The following is a 27,831-nucleotide window of genomic DNA, read 5'->3' as shown; positions in this document are numbered from 1 at the left end:
TGGGTAGCCTGGATGAAAACCAGGAATCCTAGCCACCAGAACAGTAAGTGCTAGAGGTTGGAAGCCATTTTTCCCTGGACCTCTGCCCCCAGTGAAATATTCATTTCTCTAGGAGCCAAAAATGTAAATGCAGGTACAAAGTTTACTACTAGAGACAAAGCATAACAACAAGTGGGAGAAAGCACAGAGAAGCTGTTTAGTTAAGACAGAAACAAGACAGAGATGCACACCCAGAGAGGAAGGGTGTGGACATCCCCCCTCGTGAGGAGGGGCACAGAACAGAGGCAATTGCCATTTAATAGGACAGTTCTTCCAATTTTAATATCTGTAGTATCTGTGTTGCTGAAGCGAGCACAGGACAGTTCTTCCAGGTCTTTGTTTACCTTTAGCCAATTATCTGGTTTCTTTTTCCACACCTGACCTGCCCTAGGACCCTCCCCAACATGTGTGCAGAACTTTTTTCCAGGATGGATTCTGGCCCAGAGGCCTGTGGGGATGCCCTTAACATCACATGTTATGGGGTGGTACCCCCTCCTTTTTGACCCCCAAGGAGCCTTTCTGCACATGTGAAATGTTTCCCTTGGCCTAAGGATGGGAAATACCTGATCTTTTAACAGGATTTAGTCTCACTCTGCCCCTGCCATAAAAATGCCCAATGTCTGGTTATTTACCCGATTCCTGTTGCTGGTTTTTATATCGAGGTGTAGATCTCACAATATAGACAGGAATCTGGTCATAAATTTGTTGTCCTGGAGCCTGTTTGTCTCTCTTGCTTCAGGAAATATAAACAGGGGGCTGGTGATGAATGTCAGGCCTGGAGCTCATCTTCTTCCCACCCTAGGAAGTATGAATAGGAGGCCAGTTGTAAATGCTTAGCCTGGAGCCCATCTGTCTCCTCCTCAGACAGTTTTTAAAGTCTTTATTGAATTTGTTACAATATTGCTTCTGTTTTGTGTTTTTGATTTTTTTTTTTTTGGCCCTGAGGCATGTGGTATCTTAGCTCCCCAGCCAGGGATCGAACCTGCACCCCCTGCATTGGAAGACAATGTCTTAACCACTGGATCACCAGGGACACCACTGTTAGAGTTTGAGTCAGGGCTCTCCTGTTTATGAAGTGCCAGGGTTAGGAGAAGGCAATGGCACCCCACTCCAGTACTCTTGCCTGGAAGATCCCATGGATGGAGGAGCCTGGTGGGCTGCAGTCCATGGGGTCGCTAGGAGTCAGACACGACTGAGCGACTTCCCTTTCGCTTTTCACTTTCATGCATTGGAGAAGGAAATGGCAACCCACTCCAGTGTTCTTGCCTGGAGAATCCCAGGGACGGGGGAGCCTGGTAGGCTACCGTCTATGGGGTCGCACAGAGTCAGACACGACTGAAGCGACTTAGCAGCAGCAGCAGCAGGGTTAGGTTGGTGTCCAGTAACTTCCTCCTTCCCTAGAGGAGCAGGGGAATGTGACCACATGATGCTAGATACCAGATCTAGAAAGGGTTCAGACCCAAAGAGTTGCCCTGAGGCTGCTTCCACGTCCAAGAGAGCGCTGAGAAGTGGTCCGTGGTGCTCCTGCCCTCCAGCCTGAGGGAGTTTGGTGCTGATGGCTCCCCTGCATTTCCAGGAACAGGGAACAGGGTGTGGAGTGGCTTTCTGAGGGGTAGTTGTATTCCTCCAAACTTCCCTGCTTCCAGCCCTCTTCCAGCCCTGAGGCCTTCTCTCCTACTGTGAGGCTCCACATTCCAGCCAGCTCTGTGCTTAGCCTGCTCTGAGCACATTTGGTTTTGGCTTTTTGCCGATACTTGCAGGACCAGCCCCTCATCCTCCCCTGCATGCGGGTGGTGGATTTCCAGCTCCTGGGAGAGATAATCCCTCCCTGGGAGCTTGATCTTCCTCTAACACCTCGCTGTCATTTTGTTCAACTGGACCAGCGGTTACTGCACGTCTGCAGGGAGCCAGGCAGCCAGGCTTCAAAGTGCTTTGAGAAGCCTATGGACAGGAGCCGTAGACATTACAGAAGGACACGAGTGGCTGTAATACCACACGTTACATCATCAAACTGCTTCCATGTGGTATTAAGCAGAGATGCATAGGAAGTTTTCCCTTTCTGCCTTTTCCTTCAGAGACACATTAAGCCTGCTGGAGAATATTGCTCATCAGTTGGAAAATACGCCTGGTCAGAGTCTATGGTCAGGGCCCTGGGGGTGAGCAGGAGCGGCCACAGCAGTGAGATTTCGGCAGGGAGTGCTTCTCTGGGAGGTGCAGACTTTCCTGGGCTGTCTTCTGCTGAGCCAGGCTGCACACTATCACCAGATGGTCCCCGACAACACAGACTCATCCGGGCTGGCAGGACGGTTGAAGACCACAAAACCACGGGTGTGCACACCACCTCCTAAAATGCCCAGCACTGGTCTGAGGCCTCGCTTGACTCTCCTTTTCAAAATAACCTCAAATAATTCATGTGCAAGGGTATTTGGTACCTCTGACTAATTTCACTGGGTTTTCTTTTCTTTTTTTTTTGGTTTTCTGTAAATCATTTCATCATTTGCACTTAAGAAAGAGTGGAGTTTTGTGTGTGTGTGTTTTTTTAAGGAGTTTAAATGAGGTTTCACACCTCTTTCCCTCACATGTGATTTTAAAATACAAAACCAATTCTAGCAAGTAAACTTGTCAGATTATTTTAAAGCACATACCCCTGTATAAGAATTCAGCTCTGGCATTAAGCATTATTACATATCAGTATTTTTATTTATTTATTTATTTGGCTGTGCCAAGTCTTAGTTGTGGCACACAGGATCTTCTGTCTTTGTTGTGGCGTGCAGGATCTTTAGTTGTGCTGTGTGGGAGCTATTACTAGCTTCCCGACCGGGGATGTAACCTGGGCCCCCTCCATTGAGAGAGCAGAGCCTTAGTCTCTAGACCACCAGGGAAGCCCCTGATGATTACATATTTTTAACACTGGGACAGAAAGGTCAAGAACAGAGCAGGACAGAGCTCTCTGTATCCCTACTGCTGGACGGGATTCAGTCATTGGCAACCAGAGACTGATGTCCAAGAGCAGGCGTATGACTTGGACTGAAAAACAGCCAGCTCCATCCCATTCACCAGCAGTGGGTGCGGAGAGTCTTTTGTGTTCACAGTTCATGCATTTAAACCCAGTGTTTTGACGTGACATTCAGGGCCCTTCCCTTCCCTTGCTGCCCCTCTCTGACCTGCCCTGTCTGGATTCTTATTATTTCTCAGAGCTCATGTTCACAGCTAGTCAAGCTGAGTTTATCCTTGAGTTTATTCCTGTGCTTCCCAGGAATGTGCTCCTGCCTCCTGATGGCTTTGGCCCCACCATGGTCCCTGCCAAGGAGGCCTCCCACACGCCCCAGCCCAACCCCATCCCTGGTACTCCTTTCTCCTTACCTTGCCTGGCACTGTCTTGTTTCTAAGTCTTCTTGCTTCCCAGTGAGGTGGCTCGCTCCTCCATCAGAGCCCACCTTTGTCAGGTCTGTCTCGTGGGCGCGGGTGTTGGTGTTCTGCCAGCATCCTGTCTGGCTGTTGAGCAGGAGTGTCCCTTCTCAGTTTTAGTCTGACCTTGTCTCATCCTGTTTCTCATGTGGTTTGTATCTAAGGCATCTTTACTTTTGTGCTCCGCTGTGTAGAACCGGCTGTGTCTGGAACCAGCACAGAACTTTGTTTTCTTATGACTGTGCCCCAGCCAAATTATATTATCCAGTTCTTCTGGTAGGGACTCATAAAAGGATTATCTGTGCTCCAGTAATGGTTGCCTTCAAGGATTCAAATACCTAAATGGTTGTAGAGCTGGGGCCTGCGAAGGGATTATATGTAGCCATTTTCATGCTAGGCTCTTCTCCCTAAGAGGATTTGCAGGGAGCTCAGGGGACTTCTTCAGGCAGTCCTCAGGAGGGCCTGCAGCCAAGACAGCCCAGCCTGGACCAGACCGAGGGGATCTGATGCGGAGCCTGTTTGGCTGTCTGTCACGGGGACTTCTATAAGGGAAATGCAGTGTGGAGTCTGTGCCTCCGTGGCTTGTGTGCTGTAACCCCTAGGCATAATTATTTTTACATGATGAATGCAGTGGTTAAAGGGATGAGTGTTAGAATAAATTCTGACATCCACCTAACCTCGAGTTGGACAGCTGACCCTCAGTTTCTTCATCTGCAGCATGGGGCAAATGATACCTGTGGTTATTGTGAGCATTAGTTGTATTTAGTTACCTATACTTATTGTGAGCATTCAAATGGGATGAGAATGTGTAGAAGTTATCACAGTGTCTAGACCAAGGATGCTTTCAAATAAATGGTGGCTGTTTTTAACATTAGACTTTAGGGATGGAATTCATAATGCACTTAGGCATACTGTTTCTAGTGTTTCCCCAAAGAGGCGTTTTAGAATACTGTTACATAATGAGAAAGTAATTCAGTTTTTCACTTATATTTCATTCATCTGATTGTATCAAGGATAAGATTACTTGATGCCCTTTACTGTTGCTACTTTTCTCTTTTTAATGAAAAGAAGAGGCTCAAAGAACCTTTGGCAGGCAGTGGTATCTAGCCAGGTTTTAAATAATGTCAATTGGCTTTATCATTTTTAATTATAAGATTATCTGAATGGGAAGTGATGCTGGTTTCCCATTTAAAGTAGTGATAAGGGTTCTTTTAAAAATAAATTTTAAACGGGAGTAGATGTTTAAAGGAAAATGTCAAACATTAACAATAGAGCCGTTGTGTACAACTGTGCAGCTTATACATTGCACAAGTGTCCTGCCCTGGGGGAGAAGAGGTGTTGGCCAACTAGGCTGGTGTGTAGCCTATGAGCTGCTTACTAAGCCATGTGCTCTGGCACAGGGCTGTACCTACGGGGAAGATGGGCTGCCTTTTTGTAATTCTCACGAAAGCACCATGTGGGCTGGCAGAAAGTGACCATAGATTGGTGTGTAGAGTGGCAAAAATAGTGAAGGTAACATGTAAATGGAAATCTCGTAAGACAAGTATTCATTTTCTCCATTGTTCAAACTGAGATGGCGGCTCAGCGAGGTGAAATGACATGGCTAAAACTCTGATTCCTTTTCTGTGCCCATTTTTCGTATTCCCGTCTCATACTTCAGTTAAAAACCGTGCTGATACATGGTAAGGGGAGTAGACCAGGTGAATTGGAAGCCCCACTCACAATAGGAGCAAATCTATACAGAATATATATATAATGTCTAATAAAAGTTATACATGATCTATGATCTTTTTAAAAAAATTAAATTTTGGCTGCTCGGTGTCTTCATTGCTGTGCACAGGCTCTCTCTAGTTGCGGTGAGTGGGGGTCCTCTTTCATTGTGGTGCATGGGCTTCTCACTGTGGTGGCTTCTCTTGTTGCAGTGCACAGGCCCTGGAGTGTGCAGGCTTCGGTACGGGTGGCACACAGGCTCAGTAATTGCTGCTTGTGAGCTCTAGAGCACAGGCTCAGTAGTTGTGGAGCTCGGGCTTAGTTGCCCTGTGGCCTGTGGAATCTGCCTGGACCAGATAGCAAATCCACATCCTCTGCAGGTGGATTCCTAACCAGTGGAACACCAGGGATGTCCATGATCTGTGATCAAATGGAGAAAATTTAATTAGCAGACATAAAAGAGGATGAAGGTAGAAAGACATACCATGCTCATGGAGAATGATTCATTATTATAAAGATGTTGACTCTCTAGTCTGTAAATTTAGTGGTTACAATAAAAATCCCAATAGAAATCTCATGGAATTGATAGACTGACTCTAGTTCATGTGATATTGTAAAGAATTAGGTATAACCAAACAACTTTGGAGAACAGGGGGAGAAGTCTTCCTGTATGAGATGTCAAGGCTTATGATGAAGCCATGGTTATGTAAATTCATGTGGTCTGATCCTTTCCTAAAGTAATTGCCACTAGCTACATGTGGATATTAAGTATTTGAAATGAGGCTAGTATGAATTGAGCAGAATACACATCAGATTTTGAAGACTCCATAGACGTAAAAAGAATGTGAAATATGTCAATAATTTTAAAGCATTGTTCACATGTTGGAAATATATTGTACCTATATTAAATGGCACCCCATTCCAGTAGTCTTGCCTGGAAGATCCCATGGACGGAGGAGCCTGGAAGGCTGCAGTCCATGGGGTTGCTGAGGATCGGACATGACTGAGCTACTTCACTTTGACTTTTCACTTTCATGCATTGGAGAAGGACATGGCAACCCACTCCAGTGTTCTTGCCTGGAGAATCCCAGGGACAGGGGAGCCTGGTGGGCTGCCGTCTATGGGGTCGCACAGAGTCGGACACGACTGAAGCGACTTAGCAGCAGCAGCAGCATATTAAATAAAATATATAATTAAAATTAATTTCACTTTTTAAAATATGACTACTAGAAAATTTTAAGTAATATATGTAATTATGCATAATGTATATACAATTACATTTCTCACATAAATCTGTTGGATGGCACTGGTCAAGACCATTGAAACAGACTAAAGCCCAGAAATAGGGCAAACATACATGGGAAGTTGGAATTTGAGAAAGGTAACATTATCAGCTGGTGTGAAAGGGATACAATATATGGAACAGTTGGCTTATGCTGTGGACTGAATGTTTGTCTCCCCCTGTTCCACACCCCCCGCCCCCCGAGCCAGCCCAAATTCATATGTTGAATCCCTAATCCTAAATGTGATGGTATTTGGAGATGGAGCTTTGAGATCTAATTGGGATTAGGTTAGGCCATAAAGGTGGGGCCCTCATGATGGGATTAGTGGCCTTATAAAAGGCAGAAGTGATAGGAGAACTCTTTCTCTACCATGTGAGGATATAGTAAGAAGGTGGCCAACCCATACAGTCCAAGACGTGGACCCTCACCAAGAACCAGATCTACTATACTAGCACCTTGATTTTTGACCCCCAGCCTCCAGAACTGTAAGAAATAAAATGCTTGTTGTTTAAGCCCCCTCAGTCTATTGTATTTTGTTATAAGACCCTGACCAAACTAAGATTACCTTCAGAAAAAATTTAAATGCCCAATTTATAGCATATATAAAAATAAAGATGAATTAAATTCCAAAAAATGATAAACTTTAAGAGTCTTGGAAATTACAGGGACTATTTTTGTGGCCTTGAAGTTGGAAAGGATGTGGTTTCAGGTAGCCTTTGCTGCATAACCAGCCAGCCCCCAGATTCGTGACTCACAACTGCTACAGTTTGTTGTTCCTTACAAGGAACTAGCAAGGTGGGTCTTCTGCTGGTCTCACCTGTGCTCACTTGTGTGGTTGCACTCAGCCAGTGGGCTGGCTATGCCCACTGGACCACCTCTCTCTCCCTCCATGGGCTTTCGTCCCATGGGCTTCTCTATTGCATGGTGATCACGTGGTACCAAATGAATGAAAGTGAAATCTGCAAGGTCTCTTGAGGCTGACACTCAGAATCACAGAACATCAATTCTGTATGTGTGGTTGGTTAAAGCAAACCACAGGGGTGGCTCAAATTTGAGAGATGGGGAAATAGACTCCACCTTCTCATAGAGGGAATGGTGAAATTTACAAGGGGGCATGCCAAGATGATAAGATTTCCTTAGCTCCCAAGACCACTGACCAGTAAGGCAAAGATGGACAAGTTCAACTACATTAAAATCAAACACTTTTATTTCTGAAAACACTCATTTGGAAAAATGAAGAGACAAGTCACAGATCCGGAGAAGATATTTGCAACATCTTTTAGTGTCCAGATGTCGAGAGAGCTACCAATTGTAAAGAAAAGGGCCAACAAACCATGAGAAAAGTGGCCAAAAAACATGGTAATTTATAGCATGTAAAGAAGTGATAATCAACTTCATTAAAGAAATGAAAATTAGAAACAGCAAAATAGCTGTTTTATGCCCAGACTGGCATAAATGAGCTGGTCTGACCACTCCGAGGAGCACTGGCTAGGATGTGATGGAAGGAAGGGGAGTGCTCACGGACTTGGCAGGGAGGTCGTAAGCGGTCCAGTGGTGTTAGCTTCTGGTGAAGGTGTAGGTGTATGCTGCAGTGCCTCTCCTAGTCACATTCCTGGATGTGTACTCCAGGAACACATAAGAGGGTAGGAGTGTTTGTGTCAGCATTCTTTGTAATACTGAGAATGTGGAACCAACTTAAGTGTAGGATATTAGATAAATTGTGTCGTGTTCACTTCATACAGTACAGCAGGAATTAGTAAATTAATAGGAGCTGTGTGGATCAGTGCTGAAAGAACTTGAAAACATAATGTTGATGGAAAAGATGGAATGTTCCTGACTACTTACAGTGTGATACCATTTATGTAGATTTTGAAGCCCATAAAGCAAGATTTTGTATTATTTATGAATACATGAGTTTCAAAGGAGTAGAAATGTCAGCAAGAAGGATATAGAAACAGCTTTAAGATACTGGTTGTCTCTGAAAAAGGAGTAGAGGATGGGAGGGTGGGGGCAGGTAGGGGAACCAGTCTACTCTGATATACTTTATTTCTGAAAAGAAAATCTAAGGCAAATATGGCAATGTGTTAAGATTTGGTAATCCTGGGTGGTGGCAGTGGTTTAGTCGCTAAGTCGTGTCTGACCCTTGTGACCCCATGGGCTGTAGCCCACCAGGCTCCTCTGTCCATGGGATTCTCCAGGTAAGAATGCTGGAGTGGGTTGCCATTTCCTCCTCCAGGGGATCTTCCCAATCCAGGAATCAAACCCTGGTCTCCTGCGTTGCAGGTGGATTCTTTACCGACTGATCTATCTTGGGTGGTAGGTTAGCATTATTACTCTACTTTTCTGTTATGCTTAAAATATTTCATTAAAAACATGCATATCTTTAAAATATCATAATTTGAGTCATGTAGGATGTTCTAAAAATAGCCATTGTTACTTTTGCAATGACTTGAAGCGTAACAAGATTTTCTGAACATGATTTATACATTTAACCAGTAAGAAAAGTCATCTTGGAACTTGTGGGTTTTCTTTGTTTTTTCCTGACCATGTGTTAGGTCTGTAGAGTAATGCATGTCAGGGATGCTTTTTGGACATTGCTAGATCAGATGTGACACACCAGTCTGAAGGTGGTCATTTACTGCTGTTTCCTCTCTCGTCCCAGGAGACTCGCTCTGCCCCACCTGAAGTCCATATGGCTCTGTATGATGAGGACCTCCTGAAAAATCCCTTCTACCTGGCTCTTCAGAAGTGGCGTCCTGACTTGTGCAACAAGGTGGCCCAAGCTCATGGCATTGTAAGTGCATCGATCCCGAGGGTGGTCCTCTGCTGGGTGTGGGAGGCTCACCTACAAATATGGTAGACTTCAGTTAAATTTAGCAGGAGTCAGGTATAGAACTGCTCAGTGCAGCAAGCCCCAGACTATGCTCGACATGTGGACGAGCAAAGAGGAACCGCCCTGAGCAGCTTCCTCCAGGAAGCCCCCTGAGACTGCTTCAGCCCGGGTGTAATCTTTTCTCTGAACTCTCAGCCCCCATTATCACTGCTCTCATGGTAGTCACCTCTGTTTCTCCTGTTTCCATGTTGACCAGGAGGGCTTCTCCAGGGCAGAAATCATATCCTTCCTTGTCTGTGAGATGGGTGCTCACTCCTGCAGAGTAGGGGAACGTGTAAATGTACGGGTATGTCACCTTCAAAGGCATTTCCTGAAGAGGAGGAGCCAAGGGAAGTTTCATAGTAGAGACCACAACCTCAGAAGCCTACAGGGGCAGCCAGGTAACAGGAGCCAGAGAAGAGAGAAACCGTGGTCTGTTGGCAGGGCGTCTGCTGCCTGGAGGGAGGAAGGGCCCACACTGCAGGCCTTTTTTCATTCCGAGGTTGGGGAACTTGGCTGACATCTTACACACCGTGGGATACAGAGAGTTAGCTGGGCGCCTTTGTGCCGCCTGCCTATGGCAGGGCCTCTTCTTTTTTTTTTTTCTAAATAATTTTTATTTATTTATTTTTGGCTGCTCTGGGTCTTTGTTGCTGCAAGGGCTTTTCTCTAGCTGCGGCGAGTGGGGGCTCCTCTGAGTTGCGGTGCTCGGGCTTTGCATTGTGGTGGCTTCTGTTGCACGGCGCGGGCGCTAGGGCATGCGGGCTTCAATACTTGCTGCGCGTGGGCCTCTTCCCTTCCTGCATGTCCTCTTTTCTTCTCATACTTTTGTTCCTGCTTCTCTTACCCAGTGATGGGGTCTTAAGTGAGTCAGGTGGCCGAGGGTTTGAACCAAAGGAGATATGAGTCAGCTCAGGTTTCTCTGCAACCTTAGAGCTGACTTTTCCATGCTTAGCCCACCCCTCTGCCATCAGAAGCCTGTTTTTTGTTTTTTTCCCCCAAGTCCCTTCTGGTTTTTATGATTGGCTTTGTGATTAATATCTCTTTCCCAGAATTTTTTTTACTTTGGATTTTAGAAGTCATAAACTTCATTATTTAAAAAAAAAAAAAAAGGCTAAGAGAATACAGTTATTTCCAAAGAAGAAAATAAAATTCTCATAAAGCTCGCCACAGGTGTTCACTGTCATCCGTTCATTTCACAGCAGCTCTTAAATGCTGCTATGTGTAAGACATTAGGTTTGATGTGGGAGATTCAGCCAAAAATATGAGTAGGCATCACGATTTTTACCCTCATGGATCTCTACCCAGACTTCTAGTGGGAGAGACGATCTCACTCTAGGTTAATATTTAACTAATTATGGTTACCGTCCAAGGGATTTTCCAGGCAAGAATACTGGAGTGGGTTGCCATTTCCTTCTCCAGGGAATTATGGTTAAGTGTCACAGAGAAAAGGCCCAGACATCATGTTAACTGAGAGGGCCTGACCCAACTGGGGAAATCTTTCCTTCCCATGTTTGTTCTGTGGTATTTTGAAAAGAAATACTGTCTAGATAAGAGTGTATTATCACAGGTAACTTTCTCTTTTTAAAAGTGCCGTACTGCGGACCGCTGTTAACCTCTCAGGAAGCCTGAGACAGGGACCTGTCTCACTCGTCACTGTGGTGCCAGCACTTAGCATGCTCCCTGTCACCCAGGAGGTGCTTTTGCAGCTGCCAGCTCAGAATCCCACTCAAGCTCACTTTAGCAAAAGGAGAATTTGAAATAAGAACTTTAGCATCTCGGTCACCTTCCTCTAAGATACATCGAGGAATAGGACATGCTTCTTATTTTCTTTTTTAGCCTGTGAGGTGTGCATGTGAGATCTTAGTTCCCTGGCCAGGGATCAAATTTGTGTCCCCTGCATTGGGAACGTGGAGTCTCAACCACTGGCCCACCAGGAAAGTCCTGGGAGATACTTCTTAAGTTGCCATCCCGAGATCCCAAGGGTGCCCTAGGCTTCTTACTCTGGCTCCCGATGAGATCCACAAGGGGCTGCGTGGGGCCCGCATTCAGTAGACGTGAGAATCAGCGAGGCCAGCTCCTCAGAAAAGGGCAGCTGTGGGAAAGAGCCGGCTGCTGCTGTCCTGTTCAGCCAGGCCAGGTGCTGATAACCAACTCCTGCCACCTGTTGGCCATGTGATGGAGCCCCGGCTCATCTAACCTGTCTTATTGCTCTTTCTGGGTCTGTTGGTTGAGTGTAAAAAGTAGAATATCCCAATGACCTCTAGAAGAGAGAGCACTCATCCTTTCTGCCATCTCTGAGGGACCCACATGGCCTCAGCAGGTGAATGCCATATTTCCTTTCACGGGGCTTGGCCACTGGGCTGAGTTTGTGCTAAGTCACTTTAGTCATGTCCAACTCTTTGCTGGCCTGTGGACTGTAGCCCGCCAGGCTTCTCTGTTGGTGGGACTCTCCAGGCAAGAACACTGGAGTGGGTTGCTATGCCCTCCTCCAGGGCATCTTCCTGACCCAGGAATTGAACCCATGTCCCTTAAGTCTCCTGCATTGGCAGGTGAGTTCTTTACCACTCGCACCCAACCTGGGAAGCCTGGACTGAGTTGAGTGGCCCTTGAATCTGCCCTGGGGATTAGGGTCCTTTACTAGGCTCTAAAAATGTGAAGTCACCACTTTTTATTTACTCTTTTATTTGGCTGCATTGGGTCTTCTCCACAGCATATGGGGTCTGAGTTCCCTGACCAGGAATCAAACGCGTGTCCCCTGCATTGCAAGGTGGACTCTTGACCACTGGCCCTCAGGAAAGTCCTGAAGTCACCGCTTTTGAACATGTGTCTCCCCAGGCTTAAATGCCCTTCACATCTCCCTCTGCAAATGGAGCCGGCAGGCCCCCTCACACGATAGCTGAGGGTGCAGGCTGGCTGTTCCCCTCACCTGTCCCAGCCCCTCCTCGAGTTTGACTTCCTTCCCGAACCTGCCTTTGATGGGGCTGCCCCGTGTCCTGGAAGGCACCGCCTGCCACCATTTGCTCTTTGACTGGACAGTGGAACCCCATCTCCTAAAGTTCCTTCCCATTCTGATTCCAGAGACCTGTGACGCCCACACATTGTCTCACAGTCACCTTGTTCTTGTGACCATCTGGTTATTATGCAATGAGTTTTCTTCAGAGCAGCTGCGTAGGCCTCCCGCACCCCGGGGCTGTTGTTCTTGGGGCATTGGGCAAAAGTTCTCCAGATTTCCCTGGTGGACCGGAGGGTGGGGGGGGGGGTCCATTTGCCTGTAGGAAAAACAACAATAGCAAAAGGAGATGACATTTGGTCCTTTAATCATGGCCCTGTAATTATGGGTCTAATTATGCGGTATGCAGGCTTCTGAGGGCTCACCTGGGAACCTAGCATCGTGATTCTAAGTTCCAGGGAACTGACTCAAGAACATGCTTATACAGCCCAGCTAAGGGCACTGAAGTTCATGTTCCATTTCTCAGAATTTGCTTAGTAGAGCTTCATCTGACAAACACCGAGTATCTCCTATACTCCAGACTCGGAGGAATGGGGGACACGACATGCCTTCGGGGATTTCCACAAACAGGTCATTTGTAGGCCAGAGGGTTGAGTATTAGGACAGAAGTCGTCATGTGCTCCTGTGGAGTAGCCGACCCAGGCAGGGGGAAGTCAGGAGGGTACGCTGGAGTGAAAGTGAAAGTGAAGTCGCTCAGTCGTGTCCGACTCTTTGCGACCCCATGGACTGTAGCCTACCAGGCTCCTCTGTCCATGGGATTTTCCAGGCAAGAGTACTGGAGTGGGTTGCCATTTCCTTCTCCAGGGGATCTTCCCAACCCAGGGATCGAACCCAGGTCTCCCGCATTGTAGACAGACGCTTTACTGTCTGAGCCACCAGGGAAGTTCTACCCTGGAGTAGGTATGACTAATGCTAATTCTTGTTTTTATGCTTTCTTTTCTTTAATGACTATTATTTTTAAAAAATTCTTTACAAAGGGGTTATAATAAAAAGTTTTATTGTTAAGCTCTGAACTGAGTCCCTAACTCATGGTCTTCTCAGCAACTCTGAACTTTGCGTCTTCCACACCGGCCGCTACAGCTCCACAATCTCCGTTCCAGAAATAGTCTGAACCTCCCTCCTGCGAGGGCCCTTGGCACCTGAGCCTGCCTCCCGTGGGTGGCTTCATAGCCACCCACCACTGATCCTCCTCACACCGGTCTCAGCAGGAACCTGGTGGATGGATGGAGCCACAGAGAGCCAGCCACTGGCTTCTGCTTGCAGTGAAATGCACCAGGCAGCCTCGCCTGCCTGAAAACTCTGGGAGAGTCCTTGAAATTGGAGGCTTCCCTGTTCACTCAGCAAGCACTGATTGGTATCTACCCTATGGTGAGCCATGGGCTTGGTAAGGGGGATGCAGTGCCTCGGGAGCTGGCCGTGCTTATTTAAGGAGGCAGAGAAGGTATGTGTACACAGCGAGGATGACACAGGATGCAGTCGAAGTGGTGGGGGTGGTGAGCGGTGTGTATCTCTGAAGCACTCAGAAGCTCCTGGCCCCTCGGAGGCCCCGCCCGCACCCACTGAGCTGGAGTGGGGCAATCCTGTTGCCTGCCTTTGGCCACCTAAATCCCTTAGGCCTGGGTCATGCTGTCCTCTTGCCTGGGGCCAACCCTCTCATCTCCAAGATCTTTTTGTGTTCCAGGTTACAGTGAGGCCGTCTAGGAGCCTTGAGGCTGTTTCTTGATGCTTATACATGAGGGTCTCTTGTTTTTTTAAGCTGCACTTTTATTAACCTTTTAAAATTATTATGATTGTCTCCCCTTTTGCTCTCTCTCCTCGTCTGGTACCACCAAGCCCACCTCAGGACCTTTGCACATGCTTTCTTCTGACGGAAGCGTTCTTCCCTGGACTTCCTTGGTGGTGCAGTGGTGAAGACTCTGAGCTTCCACTGCAGGGGGCTTGGGTTTGATCCCTGGTCTGGGAACTAAGATCCTGCGTGCTGTGTGGTGTGCCCCCTCCAGAAGAAGTTTTTCCCTTAGATCTGTACTTGGTAGGTTCTTCTCTCCATCCATTCGTTGCTCAAATGAGGCTTTCTCAGAAAGCCCTCCCCCTTATCAACTTGACCTGAGTTAGCTAACCTTTGCCCCACTCCAGGCATTCTCTGGCTTGATGCCCTGCTTTATTATCTGCATAAAACTTACTGATATATGGAATCTGTTACATTGTTAAAAAAATCTGTAGCCCCCACTTAGAATGTAATGTCATGAGGACAATTCACCATATCTCCAGCAGTGCCCAATGTCATGAATATTGAATGGAGGAAAAAACAGGAAAACCAAACTCAAATTTTAATACTTACTTGAATAAAGTTGGCTACCTGAAAATTTTTTTTAAAAGTTATTGTGTTTAATCTCAAACATGAACAAGTAAAAAGAATCATACCATGCACCCCTGCTGCCCTCATCTCTCAGCTTCCACAGTGCTGGGCTCAGACGCCAGCACTTCTCACTTCGAACCCTGCTGCCCTCTCCCCTCGGCCAGGGGATCATTTGGAAATAAATTCCAGAAAATTATATAAGGTAGTCATACTGACACCCCACTCCAGTACTCTTGCCTGGCAAATCCCATGGATGGAGGAGCCTGGTGGGCTGTAGTCCATGGGGTCATGAAGAGTCAGACACGACTGAGCGCTTTCACTTTCACTTTTCACTTTCATGCATTGGAGAAGGACATGGCAACCCACTCCAGTGTTCTTGCCTGGAGAATCCCAGGGACGGGGGAGCCTGGTGGGCTGCCGTCTCTGGGGTCGCACAGAGTCGGACACGACTGGAGCGACTTAGCAGCAGCAGCAGTCATCTGATTTCATCTGTAAATCTTCAGGAATGTAGTTTTCAATGATAAGGACTTTAAAAAAACCCACAAGCTCACGCCATTATCATAGCTCAGAGATTCCTCAGCGACTCTTCAGTGTTGTCGCTCACCATGCAAATCTCCTACATCATCTCATCATTTTTTGTTTTCCAGTTGGTTAAATCAGAATCCAGAGGAGATCCACACATTATTCTGAATTTGATAGGCCTTTGTTTTTTTCAGTTGAAGTTATAGTTCAGCTCAGTTCAGTCGCTCAGTCGTGTCCGACTCCTTGCGACCCCATGAATCGCAGCACGCCAGGCCTCCTGTCCATCACCAGCTCCCTGAGTTCACTCAAACTCATGTCCATCGAGTCGGTGATGCCATCCAGCCATCTCATCCTCTGTCGTCCCCTTCTCCTCCTGCCCCCAATCCCTCCCAGCATCAGAGTCTTTTCCAACGAGTCAGCTCTTCGTTATAGTTGATTTACAATATTGTGTTAGTTTCGGGTGTACAGCGGTGATGCAGTGATTCAGTTCTTTTTCAGATTCTTTCTCATTACAGGTTATTACAAGGTATTGAAGATAGTTCCTTGGGCTGTACAGTAAATCTGTGTTACTGGGTATGCCTTTTAAGTCATTCTTTTTTCTCCTAATGAGCTAAACTTTTAGAATAATTAAACCGTACCTACTTAGTGTGTAAAGTTCATCCATATTGACACGTCTATAGGCTTGTGAAGCCATCACTGCAGTCTTAAGTGTCTTATTATTGTGTTTTTAATTTTGAAAAATTAAATTCCATTAATAATTATTATTACTTTCCAGCTGCACGTTTTTGTCGCAGTGCACACGCCTTCCCTCGGTGCAGCTCACAAGCTTCCTTTGTTGTGGAGCAGGGGCTCTAGAGCACACAGGCTCATTAGTTGTGGCACGAGGGCTGAGTTGCCCCATGGCATGTGGGATCTTAGTTCCCTGACCAGGGATTGAACCCACGTCCCCTGCATCAGTAAGGGAGATTCTTAACCATTAGACCACCAGAGAAGTCCCTTAAGTTTCTTTTTAGCTGTATCCCTTTCTTTCCTCATTTTCCTTCTTTCCTTGAAATTCATGTATCCAGGTCATTTATCCCGTAGGCTTTCCTACCTTCTAGCTTTCGCCAGTTGCAGTCCTGTGTTGGTGTTCACCAAAGTCCTCTGGTCTTTGTATTTCCTGAACTTGGTAGCTAAGTCTAGTTCTGGGTCTGATTCAGTCTTGACTTTTTGTGGAGGGGCAAGGCCACTTCATACACAGTGGTGATCTTTCATCAACGAGGGCCTCCCTTTCCTGCTCTGAGGACTTGGTGTGCCCCTGTCCCTCGTGGGGAGAGAGGCCATGCTGCTCTTTCTGACCTACCTAGGGAAGCTCCTGATGACAGCTGCTCTAAGGCCCCAGAGTTTCATGGTGTCTTTGCAGAGGGAACTCCAGCAGGGACTGGGCTGTGTTCCTAGCACTGGCCTCCAGGAGGCCTCAGGACAGGGCAGTGATGGGTGTGGGTGGCAGGAGTTTAAGACATAGCTCTGCCACTCTCTCTGTACCCTAGGACAAGTTGCTGAACTCCCTTGAGCCTTAGTTTCCTTGTCTGTATGATGGGGACAGTGCAGAAGCCCCTTGTCTCGTTCCAGCGGCTTCAGGAGTCGGGGCCCTGGTCAGGGGCCCACCTGGTCGACCCCCTTGGTCGTCTTCTTCCAGGTGCACTTGAGAGCCTCCTCTTAAATGTGAGTCCCCGGGCCACGCACAGATGCGTGGATGCCAGGGCACTTTCCTTTGCTGCACTGAGCAGAGAGGCTGGAATCAGGTCAACGTGGTGGCCACGGTGGGACCAAAATTCACGTTTCAGGTTGAACCTGCTCCAAAGACAGAGTCTGGCACCTGAAATATCCCTGGTGGAGGTGGCAGCCTGAGCTAGGAAACTGTATTTCTGTGGCTGGTACAACCAACTGTGATCACAATCGGGCTTAAAAAAAGCATAGAAAAAAGATGGGAAGGAAACTGTCTTCAATGTGCTGTGTTTATCGTGAAGGTGGTGGGGTTACGTGTCATCTTTTAGTTTCACTTTTCTGTACCCTTCAAACCTTTCTTCACTTGGAATCATTCCTGAGCCTGCTGAGGACAAAGTCGCCACCTGGGGTAGCTCTGGGGAGGGGCCCAGCGAGGTGGGACTGAGGCCCCCCCACCTCCATTGCCCTCACCCCTGAGATCCTGGATGGATGAGACGTCCATCCAGGCTTCCATCACAGAGACAAGAGATTAGCTGCTGCTGCTTTGGCCAGTAGCCCCAGGGGTTGTCTGCCTGCAGGTCTCCACTGCAATTCCAGCTGGAGCATCTTTGGATACATCCCGTTCCGCTGAAGTTGTAAACAACACATCTGTTTAGTATTCACCTTAATTTTTTTTTTCCAGGTGTTAGTACCCTGCAAAGGAAGCCTGTCAACCAGAATTCAGTCTACTTGTCAGTTTGAGTCCTATATTTTGATTCCAGTGGAAGAACACTTTCAGACCTTAGATGGAAAGGTATTCTTTCATTTCCTACGGGTCACCTAGGACCACTCACTCAGCGTCTGAGAGTTCGGGAGGGGAGGGAATCCTGCTGCTCACCCTTTCTTGTCCGTGTTACCTGGTGGCTTTGACACCACAACAGCCCTGCTGCCTTTGAGTGAAGAGAAGCTGGCCGTGGAGAGCAGGGTCCTGGCTGTGGCCTGGAGTTGGAGGTGGTGCTGGTCACATCTCCCTTAGCCCATGAGGCTTCTGCCAGGGAACTGAGGAGTCGCTGGGACACCTCCTCAGAGAGGCCCTGTCAGAGCAAGCTGTTTATCCCTGTGCCCTTGGGATCAGAGATGAATTTCTAATTTTTCAAGAAACCTGTAGGATGAGATGGTCAGATGGCATCACTGACTCAATGGACATGAGTTGGAGCAAACTCCAGGAGATAGTGAAGGACAGGGAAGCCTGAGGTGCTGCTGTTCATGGGGTCGCAGAGTTGGACGCTACTTAGTGACTGAACAACAGCAATGACACAGGAAGTTTTAACCTATAGAAAGTTCCAGTAATGTACAGAGAGCATTCACATAGCTTTCTCTCCAGACTGGTCAGCTGTTTGCATTTTTGGCCACATCTGTTTCATCTCCCCACCTCCATCTATCTATCTTTCTATCTGTTAACACACACACATATTGTTACTTTTTTCTGAACCTTTTTCACAAAGAGTGAGAATAAGTTGCAGACACCCTGTCCCTTGGGCTTCAAAACAATGTGTCTCTCATATAATTCAGCACAGTGATCATACTCAGAAAATTTCAGGTTGGCAGAATACTCTTCTCCAACATACTGTCCTTAAATAAACTGTGCTAACTGTAATACCCTTTTAGAGCAAAAAAGGCCTTTTTTTAAGATTCAGGATCATGCAGTTTTTATCTTTTTAGTTTCTTTCTTTTGGAACAATTCTCGGCCTGTGTCTTTGATGACATTGACATTTTTGTCTTCCTTTGTAAACTCTCCCTCAGTGTGGGTTTCTTTGATGTTTGCCTTGGTTAGATCACAGCTAAGCGTTTTCAGTTAGAATGCCTACTGGAGGGTGCTTTATCCCAGTACTTTGTGTCCGGAGGTATGTGACGTCTGTCTGTCTCATGGTTGATGTTAACTTTGGGGTAGGCATTTTCTTGTTTGTTTGTTTTTTTAAGTGGAAGCAGATAGTTTCTGAGAGGGGTAAGTTCCGTCCCTGGTCAGGAATGGCTGTGGTCCCCAGCCTACCCACAGTCAGCAGTGGGGGCCCACACTGGTTTAGCCGGGGCTTGTGGGTGCTTGGGGGGGACAGGAGGTGGGTACAGTGTGCCAGCGTGGGAGAGGGGAGTCTGCAGTCCTGCGGCCCCTGAGCAGGCTGCTGTTTTCCTGCAGGGTTCTGCTCACCACAGCTGTGCATCAGTTTACTTGTTCACTTCCCGGTACCCAAATCCACCAGGAGAACAGAAGCACCAGGCTCATCGTGGCTGGTCTTCCCCGGGCACCCCAGCCACGGCCAGAGTGATGAGCCAAGGAGGGGTGCAGCGAGCATCCTCCGACCCCTCTGGGTCATCTGGGTCATTCTGATCTCTTATTCAGAGAGGAGAACCTTCTTTTTCTTTTTCCAGAGAACACAGGCTTTCTTCTTCTCTAAGGAACAGCTTAATGCTTTTCTGTTGTGACATATGAAATTGGTCAGGGTATTATGTAGCCACCATAACAGGGTGAACAAGGAGGAAAGAAGATTGAAGTATTGCTGCCCTCCTGAAAACCACACTGGGGGAGAGGTGGGTAGGTGGGTGGGGTGAAGCGCCTGATGGTGGCCAGGCTGAGAGGGGCTGGTGGTCACAGCGGCTGCTGGTGCAGTGACCTGTCTCTTGTTCTAGGATGTCTTTATCCAAGGAAACAGGATTAAACTAGGAGCTGGTTTCGCCTGTCTTCTCTCAGTGCCCATTCTTTTTGAAGAAACTTTCTACAATGAGAAAGAAGAAAGTTTCAGCATACTGTGCATAGCCCATCCTTTGGAAAAGAGAGAGAGTTCAGGTATTCTGGGAGAAAACCCCTTTCTCCTGACTGGGAGAAACCTGCTTGCGGAACTTCTTCCTGACACAGCGGTTATGAACATCTCATAAGATATTCAGGAGCCCATGAGAAACCTGCATAACTGCTTACAAGAATTCCCCCTGGAACATAGATCGGAAAGTCATCTTGAGCCAGCGTGATGTGGGTGAGGCCACATCACATGCGGCTACATGTGACCTCAGTGGGAATGTCACGCCCTGGAGCTGTGCAAAACGGCAGCCCTGGCTTTGTCTCTGGGCCTCGGCTTCAGGACTGTCTTTTATGGCATTGTTAGTCACGGAGCCCCACTGCCGTGCCTCTCTGAGATCTCATTATTTTCAACAGATAATATAATTCTTCGGTGCTCCAAGAAAATTGAGATAATGATGTACCAAATGCTGTCCGAGGTCTTATTGTCAAGAATCAGGGCTTCATCACCAGAACCTCCCAGGCCATGCCTGTGATCCCGGAGAGTTCAGGTTTTTGTCCCAGCAAAGGGCTTCAAGAGGGCCAGGCTCCCTGGACCCACACCTGGGCCACTGTTGGGTGATGTCTTGAAATAAGCTTATCCCTCTCCTCCTGTGGTAGATGGTGACCCAGGAGCTGGCGGAGCAGGGCAAAGGGTTGTGGGACTTCTTTTCTTCAGGAAACAGCAATGGCTTCAGCCAGCCTGACCCGCTTGTCTCTTTTTTTCAGAAGAGCCTTCGACATCCTCAGATTCTTTTTCCCTGAAAACCATCGAAGATGTGAGAGAATTTTTGGGAAGACACGCGGAGAGATTTGACAGGAACATCACCTCTTTCCAGCGAACGTTCAGAGAGTGTGAACGGAAGAGCCTCCGTCATCACATAGTCAGTGGCTGAGCCCTGCTTTGCCATAGGCGTGCCCTGCTCAGAACACCAGGATCACTCTGCCACTTTGCTGCCACCTCTGTTGGCAACGTTTACATATCTGAAGCGAACATTTAAACGTCCAACAAAATGTTGGATTCTGTTTAAATGTTTCTTGTTACCTAAAAAAGTAATAAGCACAGTAGAAAACCTGAAAAATCACAGAGAAGTATCACGATGAATATTGTTATCATCTGTGTTAACCCTAAGGGGAATTTTTTTTCCTACTCTTAATGCGTAGACACCCCAAAAAAAATTGGGAAAAAAAATCACATACTTAATTAAAAAAAATCACATACTTAGTTTGATAAGCTTGCATTAGGACTTAGAGCTTTTTGCCCAGGAAATCCACTTTGTGAGATATTCTCTTGGCTCCATCCTGGGTTCAGTGTCGTGGCCTCAGATTCTGAGGATGGCCTCTCTGCTCTGTATTCCGCAGGACTCCGTGAACGCTCTCTATACCAAATGCCTCCAGCAGCTGCTGAGGGACTCCCACCTGGTAAGCAGCATGGCCTGCAAAAGAGAGACTTGCCAGAAAGAGAAAGACAAATACCATACAATGTCAACTATACGTGGAATCTGAAGTATGATATGAACGAACTTATCTACGGAACAGAAACAGACTCACAGACACAGAGAACAGATTTGTGGTTGCCAGGGAGGAGAGGGCTGGGGGAGGGGTGGAGGGGGAGGATGGGGAGGAGATGGAGGGGGAGGATGGGGAGGGATGGTGGGGGAGGTTGGGGGAGCGATGGTGGGGGAGGTTGGGGGAGAGATGGAGGGGGAGGTTGTTAGAGGGATGGTGGTGGAGGTTGGGGGGGATGGAGGGGGAGGTTGGGAGAGGGATGGAGGGGGAGGTTGGGGGAGGGATGGAGGGGGAGGTTGGGGGAGGGATGGAGGGGGAGGTTGTTAGAGGGATGGTGGTAGAGGTTGGGGGAGAGATGGAGGGGGAGGTTGGGAGAGGGATGGAGGGGGAGGTTGGGGGGGAGGGATGGAGGGGGAGGTTGGGGGAGGGATGGAGGGGGAGGTTGGGGGAGAGATGGAGAGGGAGGTTGGGAGAGGGATGGAGGGGGAGGTTGGGGTTAGCAGTTGTAAACTACGACATACAGAAAGGATAAACAACCAAGTCCTACTGTATAGCACAGAGAACTCCATTCCATATGCTATGACGGACTGCCCTGGTGCTCCAGTAGCTGAGACTCCGTGCTCCCAGTGCAGGGGCCTGGGTTTGATCCCTGATCAGGGAACTAGATCCCACACGCTGCAACTAAGAGTTTGTGTGCCACAGTTAAAGATCCCAAGTGCCTCAACTAAGACCCTGTGCAGCCAAATAAATAAATGCATATTTTTTTAAAAAATCCTTTGATGAACCATAATGAAAAAGAATATCATGGGAAAGAATGGCTATATAATGGAAAATAATATAGAAAAGAAAAAGAGTATAGAAAAAAAATCTTTTCATAATGGAAAAGAATATAGAAAAAAGAATGTGTGTATATATATGTATATGTATGTGTATAACTGAATCACTTTGCTGTCCAGCAGAAATTAATACTGTAAATCAACTATACTTCAATTAAGAAAACAAAACCAAAACCAAAACAAAGACGTGTGGTTTGGCCCAGGCCAGTCCACGCTCTGTAACTGTCCTCTCCTTGTCCTCCAGAAAGTGCTTGCCAAGCAGGAGGCCCAGATGAACCTGATGAAGCAGGCGGTAGAGGTAAGGGCCCTGGGAAGTGAGGGGCGAGGAGGTCCAGGGCCGGGGCCTCCTCTGCTGCCCACTTTCCCACACACACACTCTTGAACCTGTTGACCTCACAGATGTATGTCCAGCATGATATTTACGACCTGATATTCAAGTACGTGGGCACCATGGAGGCAGCAGAGGTAGGTTCTGTGTCATCACCATGCAGGACGGAAGCCGCGTTCTAAGCCTTTTCAGACATTTGAAGCTTCATTAAAATCTCTCGTTAGGATGCTGCCTTTAACAAAATCACGAGGAGCCTTCAAGATCTTCAGCAGAAGGATATCGGTGTGAAACCTGAGTTCAGGTAAGGGTTTACACTGCAGCGTTGGCGTCCTCGGAGCCTGGGCCGCTGTGTCCGAGAAGCGGGACCCTCAGTAGCAGCGTCAGCTCTAGGTGACGTGGTTCAGACTGTGGAGCAGGGCAGTTATTTGTGACCAAAGATAAAGGCTTAAAGTTGGTAGATGAGTGTTTCAGAGCTGGCACATTGCTGCACCCAACTTCCAGCGTGCCAGTGGGTGGGAGCCAGAGGAGGTGGGGTCGTGCACAGCTGGTCTCTGGGTGGGTGTGCAGCTCACCCAGGTGGGCCTTGCACACTGACATCTCTCATCACCTGCTGGTCTGAGGGACCCCTGCCTTAGGGGCACCTCCTTTTGATTTTGTTTCTTTCTTTTTTTTTTTGGCTGCAGCTTGAGGCTTGCAGAATCCCAGTTTCCCGATCAGGGATTGTACCCTCACCCCACCCTGCAGTGGAAGCGTGGAGTCCCGTGCCCTGGACTGCCAGAAAATTCTCTGGAGCCCCTCCTTTTGAGTTGTTTCATCAGGATACAAAAATGTCTAATATCTTTGTCTAATTTTTCCCCCCCTTTGGCCTATTTCACTCTGAAGCTAAGGATTGTTGATTTCTTTTCCCCCCTAATTTTTTGGTGCGGCTACATCACCTGGCAGCCTGCTCGAGACCTTGAAAGCTGCTGGGTTTTGCTACTGTCTCAGATTACTTCTGAGTGTCTATTTCTGTTTGCCGTTACTTATGGTTTGCCGTGAGAAATGTAAATCTGAGGTTTGTGATTACCAAGAAGGAGGGCCTTCACACCGTGGTCTTATATGGTCATGTCCCAAATCACTTTGCAGCTTCAACATACCTCGAGCAAAGAGGGAGCTGGCTCAGCTGAACAGGTGCACGTCCCCTCAGCAGAAGCTGGCTTGTTTGCGGAAGGTGGTGCAGCTGATCACCCAGTCTCCCAGCCAGAGAGGTGTGTGCTCAGGGAAGGGGCTGGCAGGGCGGTGGCTGCAAAAGTCCAGATGCAAACATCTGTTGGGGAGCAGTGCCATCTTAAAGGGCCACAGAGATGGGCTGATGTGTAGTAGAGTATTCCCGTATGAGCACCCCAGAGCCTGTTCTGCAGAGTGGGTGCCTAGTAATGGGGGTAGGGGGTAGTGGGGTAGGTTAGGCATCTTTAGGTAAGGAAATGCTGGTGGAGAAGCAGTGGCCTCAAAAACAAGCTAAGCTAGTGATGGGTACAGGGGAGTTTAACTGTTAGGTTGTTCTAATTTTGTATACTTAAAATTTTCCATTATTAAAAGTAAAAACTAAAAATTAATGAGAAGGCAGATCTTTGTGGGCCAGTAGGGATGCTCTTCAAAGTGTATTAAATAAAATGAACAGGAGTGTGTACAGTATACTTCCAGGACACTGCACAAAGCGGGTGGCTCTATACCCATATATGTATACAGTGGGGTGATCATAGCCTCTCTTGGAATGATACATGGGAACCAACAGAAGTGGCTTCTGGGGAGGAAGTCTGGGTGGCACGGATGGGAGAGCCATGCATGGTCTGCTCTTTTGCACCATTTGGAATTTTAAATGTGTGACTGGATTACTTAAACAAAATTTCAATGAGAAGTTGCCCATCGGCCCTGGACTCTGCAGTGTATAAAATGGCAATGATCTCGGGAGGAAAGAGGCGTCTGGCAGTGATCCTGGCACACCTTCGAGTCGTATCCACCATCACCGACTTGCCTGGGCTCTTTCCCTGTCCTGGGATTGCTGGGGACAGGTAGCAAGGGGTGGTCTGCTTGGAGCTTGCTGTTTTCTGCACATGTTCTCAGGAGGCATTCATTTCCTCCTGGAGTCTGACATCTATTCAGGACACTAGAAAGGAAATTGTGCGATTGAATTTCTCCGCGATGTGTCATCTTCCCGGATTGTGGTTTTGTGGGTTGGACGGTGGTGGGGAGTTGATAACGCCTGTCAGTCCATTTGCGTCCCAGGATGGCCCTGAATGTGTGTTTCCCGCTTGCAGTTAACTTGGAGACCATGTGTGCTGATGATCTGCTGTCAGTCCTGTTGTATTTGCTTGTGAAAACAGAGATCCCTAATTGGTAATATTTTTTTTTTGTTAAAATAACTTTTTTCAAAATGGCAGCACTGCACTGGGGTGGTTCTGGTATCACTCTAGAAGCTGAGCGCCCTGTAGGAGCTAGGTACCTGCCCTGCAAGGGCATCTGTCATTCCACCTGCAGGTGGGGAAAGTGAGGCCCAGAGATCTTACGTTTCTCTCTGGAACATGTGGCCAGTCAGCAGCTGAGAGGCAAGTGAGCTCCAGTTCTGTCTGGCTCCAAAGCCCATCCTTTTCTCACAGAAACCCAAATTCACCGTAGAAAAAATCAGCTTCCTAAATATTAGCTCATTGCAGGAAAGTAAGAAGCGACTTTACGTCTTTTGCCTTTTTTTTTTTTTTAATATGTATTTATTTGGCGGTACTCGGTCATAGTTGCAGCATGTGGGATCTAGGTTAGTTTCCTGACCAGTGATGGAACCCCGGCTACCTGCATTGGGAGCAAAAGGTCTTAGCCACTGGACCGCCAGGGGAGTCCCAATTATTTCCCTAATTGCACTCCATCTAAATAAAGATCCCAGGGGAAGCGGCCTTAGCTCCCCAGAGCTGACCGACTTTGTGACCAAGCCAATAGCATCATTTCTACCAAAGCGTTAATGGGGGTATATAGCAATTAAACTGTTTTCTTCCTTTTATTAGGATGGCAAACTTGAGTTACATCAAAAACTTCAGATTTAGCAGCTCAGCCAAAGATGAACTGGGATACTGCCTGACCTCAATCGAGGCTGCAATCGAATATATTCGGCAGGGAAGCCTCTCTGTTAAGCCAGTAAGAGCTCCCTCCTGTTCTGCCCTTTCTCTGTGGGTGCCATGGTGTGTGCGGCGGGATTCTCAGGGTGGTATGGAGGAGGAGGATCAGAGATGCTCTCCCAAGAAAATGGGGCCTCAGCCATTTAAAAACAGCCTGGCAGACTGAACACGAAGTAGTCGGTAGGTTGTGAAAGTTGGCAGGTCATCCTTGGCTCTCACTTCATTGATCTCCTGCTTCATTAATCCTGGTCATCCTCGAATGCACACAGGCAGAAGGGGGCACCAGAAGCGGTGAATTAGGGTACCCTGATCATGCTGGGCAAGAGATGAGATTAATAATGTCTGCAGTTTTAAGGACTCAGCGGCCCTATTGTAATTTCCTTGGTTCGTTGATGAACTTAGACTGGCAGAGGCGATTATATTCCCACGAGAACTGAGAGGCTTAAACCAAGATTTCACTGCTGATTTACTTCGCATTATACCCACCACCAAAACGTGAGAGTACTCACAGAAACTGCAGAATTGAAATCAATCGAATGGAGAGATTTCTGTATTAAAAACCCAGAGCCCCAAGGATTGAACATTCACACTCAATCTTAATGCCCCCCTGATGTTGGAAGCTCCCCAAAGTAAATGACAAGTTGAAACATCTGAAAAAGAACATAAGGCTGTTCAAATGGGGACACTTGGGTACAAGCAGTTCCATGAATTCATTCACTGTTAACATGTTTATGTATTTTCCAGTCTTTTTCCTTGCCATGTATATCTTACATAATTGAAATGATATTGTAGATAACATTGCATACTGTTTCTTTCTCCAGAAAGGATAGTTTTCTTTTTTTTTCTGATTAGAAAACTAATATTTGCTTATAAGTAATAATGGCACCCCACTCCAGTACTCTTGCCTGGAGGGTCCCATGGATGGAGGAGCCTGGAAGGCTGCAGTCCATGGGGTCGCTAAGAGTCGGACACGACTAAGCGACTTCACTTTCACTTTTCACTTTCATGCATTGGAGAAGGAAATGGCAACCCACTCCAGTGTTCTTGCCTGGAGAATCCCAGGGACGGGGGAGCCTGGTGGGCTGCCGTCTATGGGGTCGCAGAGAGTCGGACACGACTGAAGTGACTTAGCAGTAGCAGTAATATTTGATATATAAAAAGTTGCAGTGAAGACAGCAAAAGCCTCCTATAAGCACACTAGCTGCGAATGACTTTTATTAACATTTTGGTAGATGTCTTTTTCTGTGCTTACACAATTATATTTTTAACCAAAATTTGAGTTTCTGCTGCACTTGTTGGCACATAGCCCGACTATCCTGGTACTTGCTGAAGAATTAAGTTCTGCTCTTGTCTGGGTTTGATTTGATCACCCATACACATATACAGGAGCTTTCCAGGTGGCTCAGTGGTAAAGAATCCCCCTGCCAATGCAGGAGACACAGGTTCAATTCCTAGGTCAGGAATATCCCATGAAGGAGAAAATGGTAACCCACTCCAGTATTCTTGCCTGGGAAAATCCCATGGACAGAGGAGTCTGGTGAGCTACAGTCCAAAGGGTCGCAAAGAATCAGACATGACTGAGCCTGAATATAAGCACACACACAGGTAAAATTAGAGGCTGTGCAAGAGTTGGACATAACTGAAGCAACTTAGCATGCATGCATCTCATCTCCGATGGGTCTTGTGCGACTCTTAAGAAAAGTTGCTTCTAATTCGGGCGAAACCATTAACATTCAGAATGTACATGTGGTGTACACAGGCGCCTCTGCATACACACGTGTCCACAGAGTCAGAAATGCCGCTCACTTCCAGAGCTGGGCAGTGAGATGTCCCAGGTTGAATCGTCTGCTGTGAGGTTCCAGGAACGCACGTTGTTCCCATGGTGCCTGCCTGGGGAGGTTTTCCATCACAGCCCTGCCCTTCTGGTCCTTTCCCTCTGATTGCTCTCCTCTCCTGGACCCACTGCCCTGCAGAGGCCTCGCCTCGTGCTCCTTGATGGGGCCTCGTCACCTGGAGGGAGGCACCCACTTCTTGAAGGTGCTCCTGTCCCCTTGCTGCCCGCTTCCTGTCCCGCAGCCATCCTGCTATCTCGCTTCCCATGACGTGTAGGCAGGATCGCCAGCCCTTGAAGCCCTTTGGCCAGAGAATAAAGAGGTGGTTGACCGGACACCATTGCTCAGCTTCTCACACCTGCTTTGCCTTCAGAAAATGTTCCAAGTGGGATCAGGGGAGTATGTGAGGGGGCACCTCTTGTGCTGGTGTGTGTTGGGGTCTAGCCCTTGGACAAGTCTGTCTCTCT

General features: G+C 47.5%; 1 protein-coding gene across 2 annotated transcripts in view; it reads left to right on the top strand.

Annotated features, from left to right (window-relative positions):
- ANKRD27 (ankyrin repeat domain 27) overlaps positions 1 to 27,831 on the top strand; it is a 60,522-nt gene that overhangs the window by 1,890 nt on the left and 30,801 nt on the right. For both annotated transcript variants that reach the window (XM_005219042.5, NM_001102532.1), the window contains 11 exon segments: positions 9,103 to 9,234; positions 17,593 to 17,703; positions 19,575 to 19,731; positions 20,446 to 20,600; positions 21,079 to 21,138; positions 22,306 to 22,359; positions 22,461 to 22,526; positions 22,614 to 22,690; positions 23,515 to 23,636; positions 24,687 to 24,765; positions 25,422 to 25,551. In XM_005219042.5, coding sequence (XP_005219099.1) covers positions 9,133 to 9,234; positions 17,593 to 17,703; positions 19,575 to 19,731; positions 20,446 to 20,600; positions 21,079 to 21,138; positions 22,306 to 22,359; positions 22,461 to 22,526; positions 22,614 to 22,690; positions 23,515 to 23,636; positions 24,687 to 24,765; positions 25,422 to 25,551 — 1,113 coding nt within the window. In that variant the 5' untranslated portion in view covers positions 9,103 to 9,132.

Source organism: Bos taurus, chromosome 18, assembly GCF_002263795.3.
Source record: "Bos taurus isolate L1 Dominette 01449 registration number 42190680 breed Hereford chromosome 18, ARS-UCD2.0, whole genome shotgun sequence".
NCBI classification, from domain to species: domain Eukaryota; kingdom Metazoa; phylum Chordata; class Mammalia; order Artiodactyla; family Bovidae; genus Bos; species Bos taurus.
This window is presented reverse-complemented; position numbering and strand designations above follow the sequence as displayed.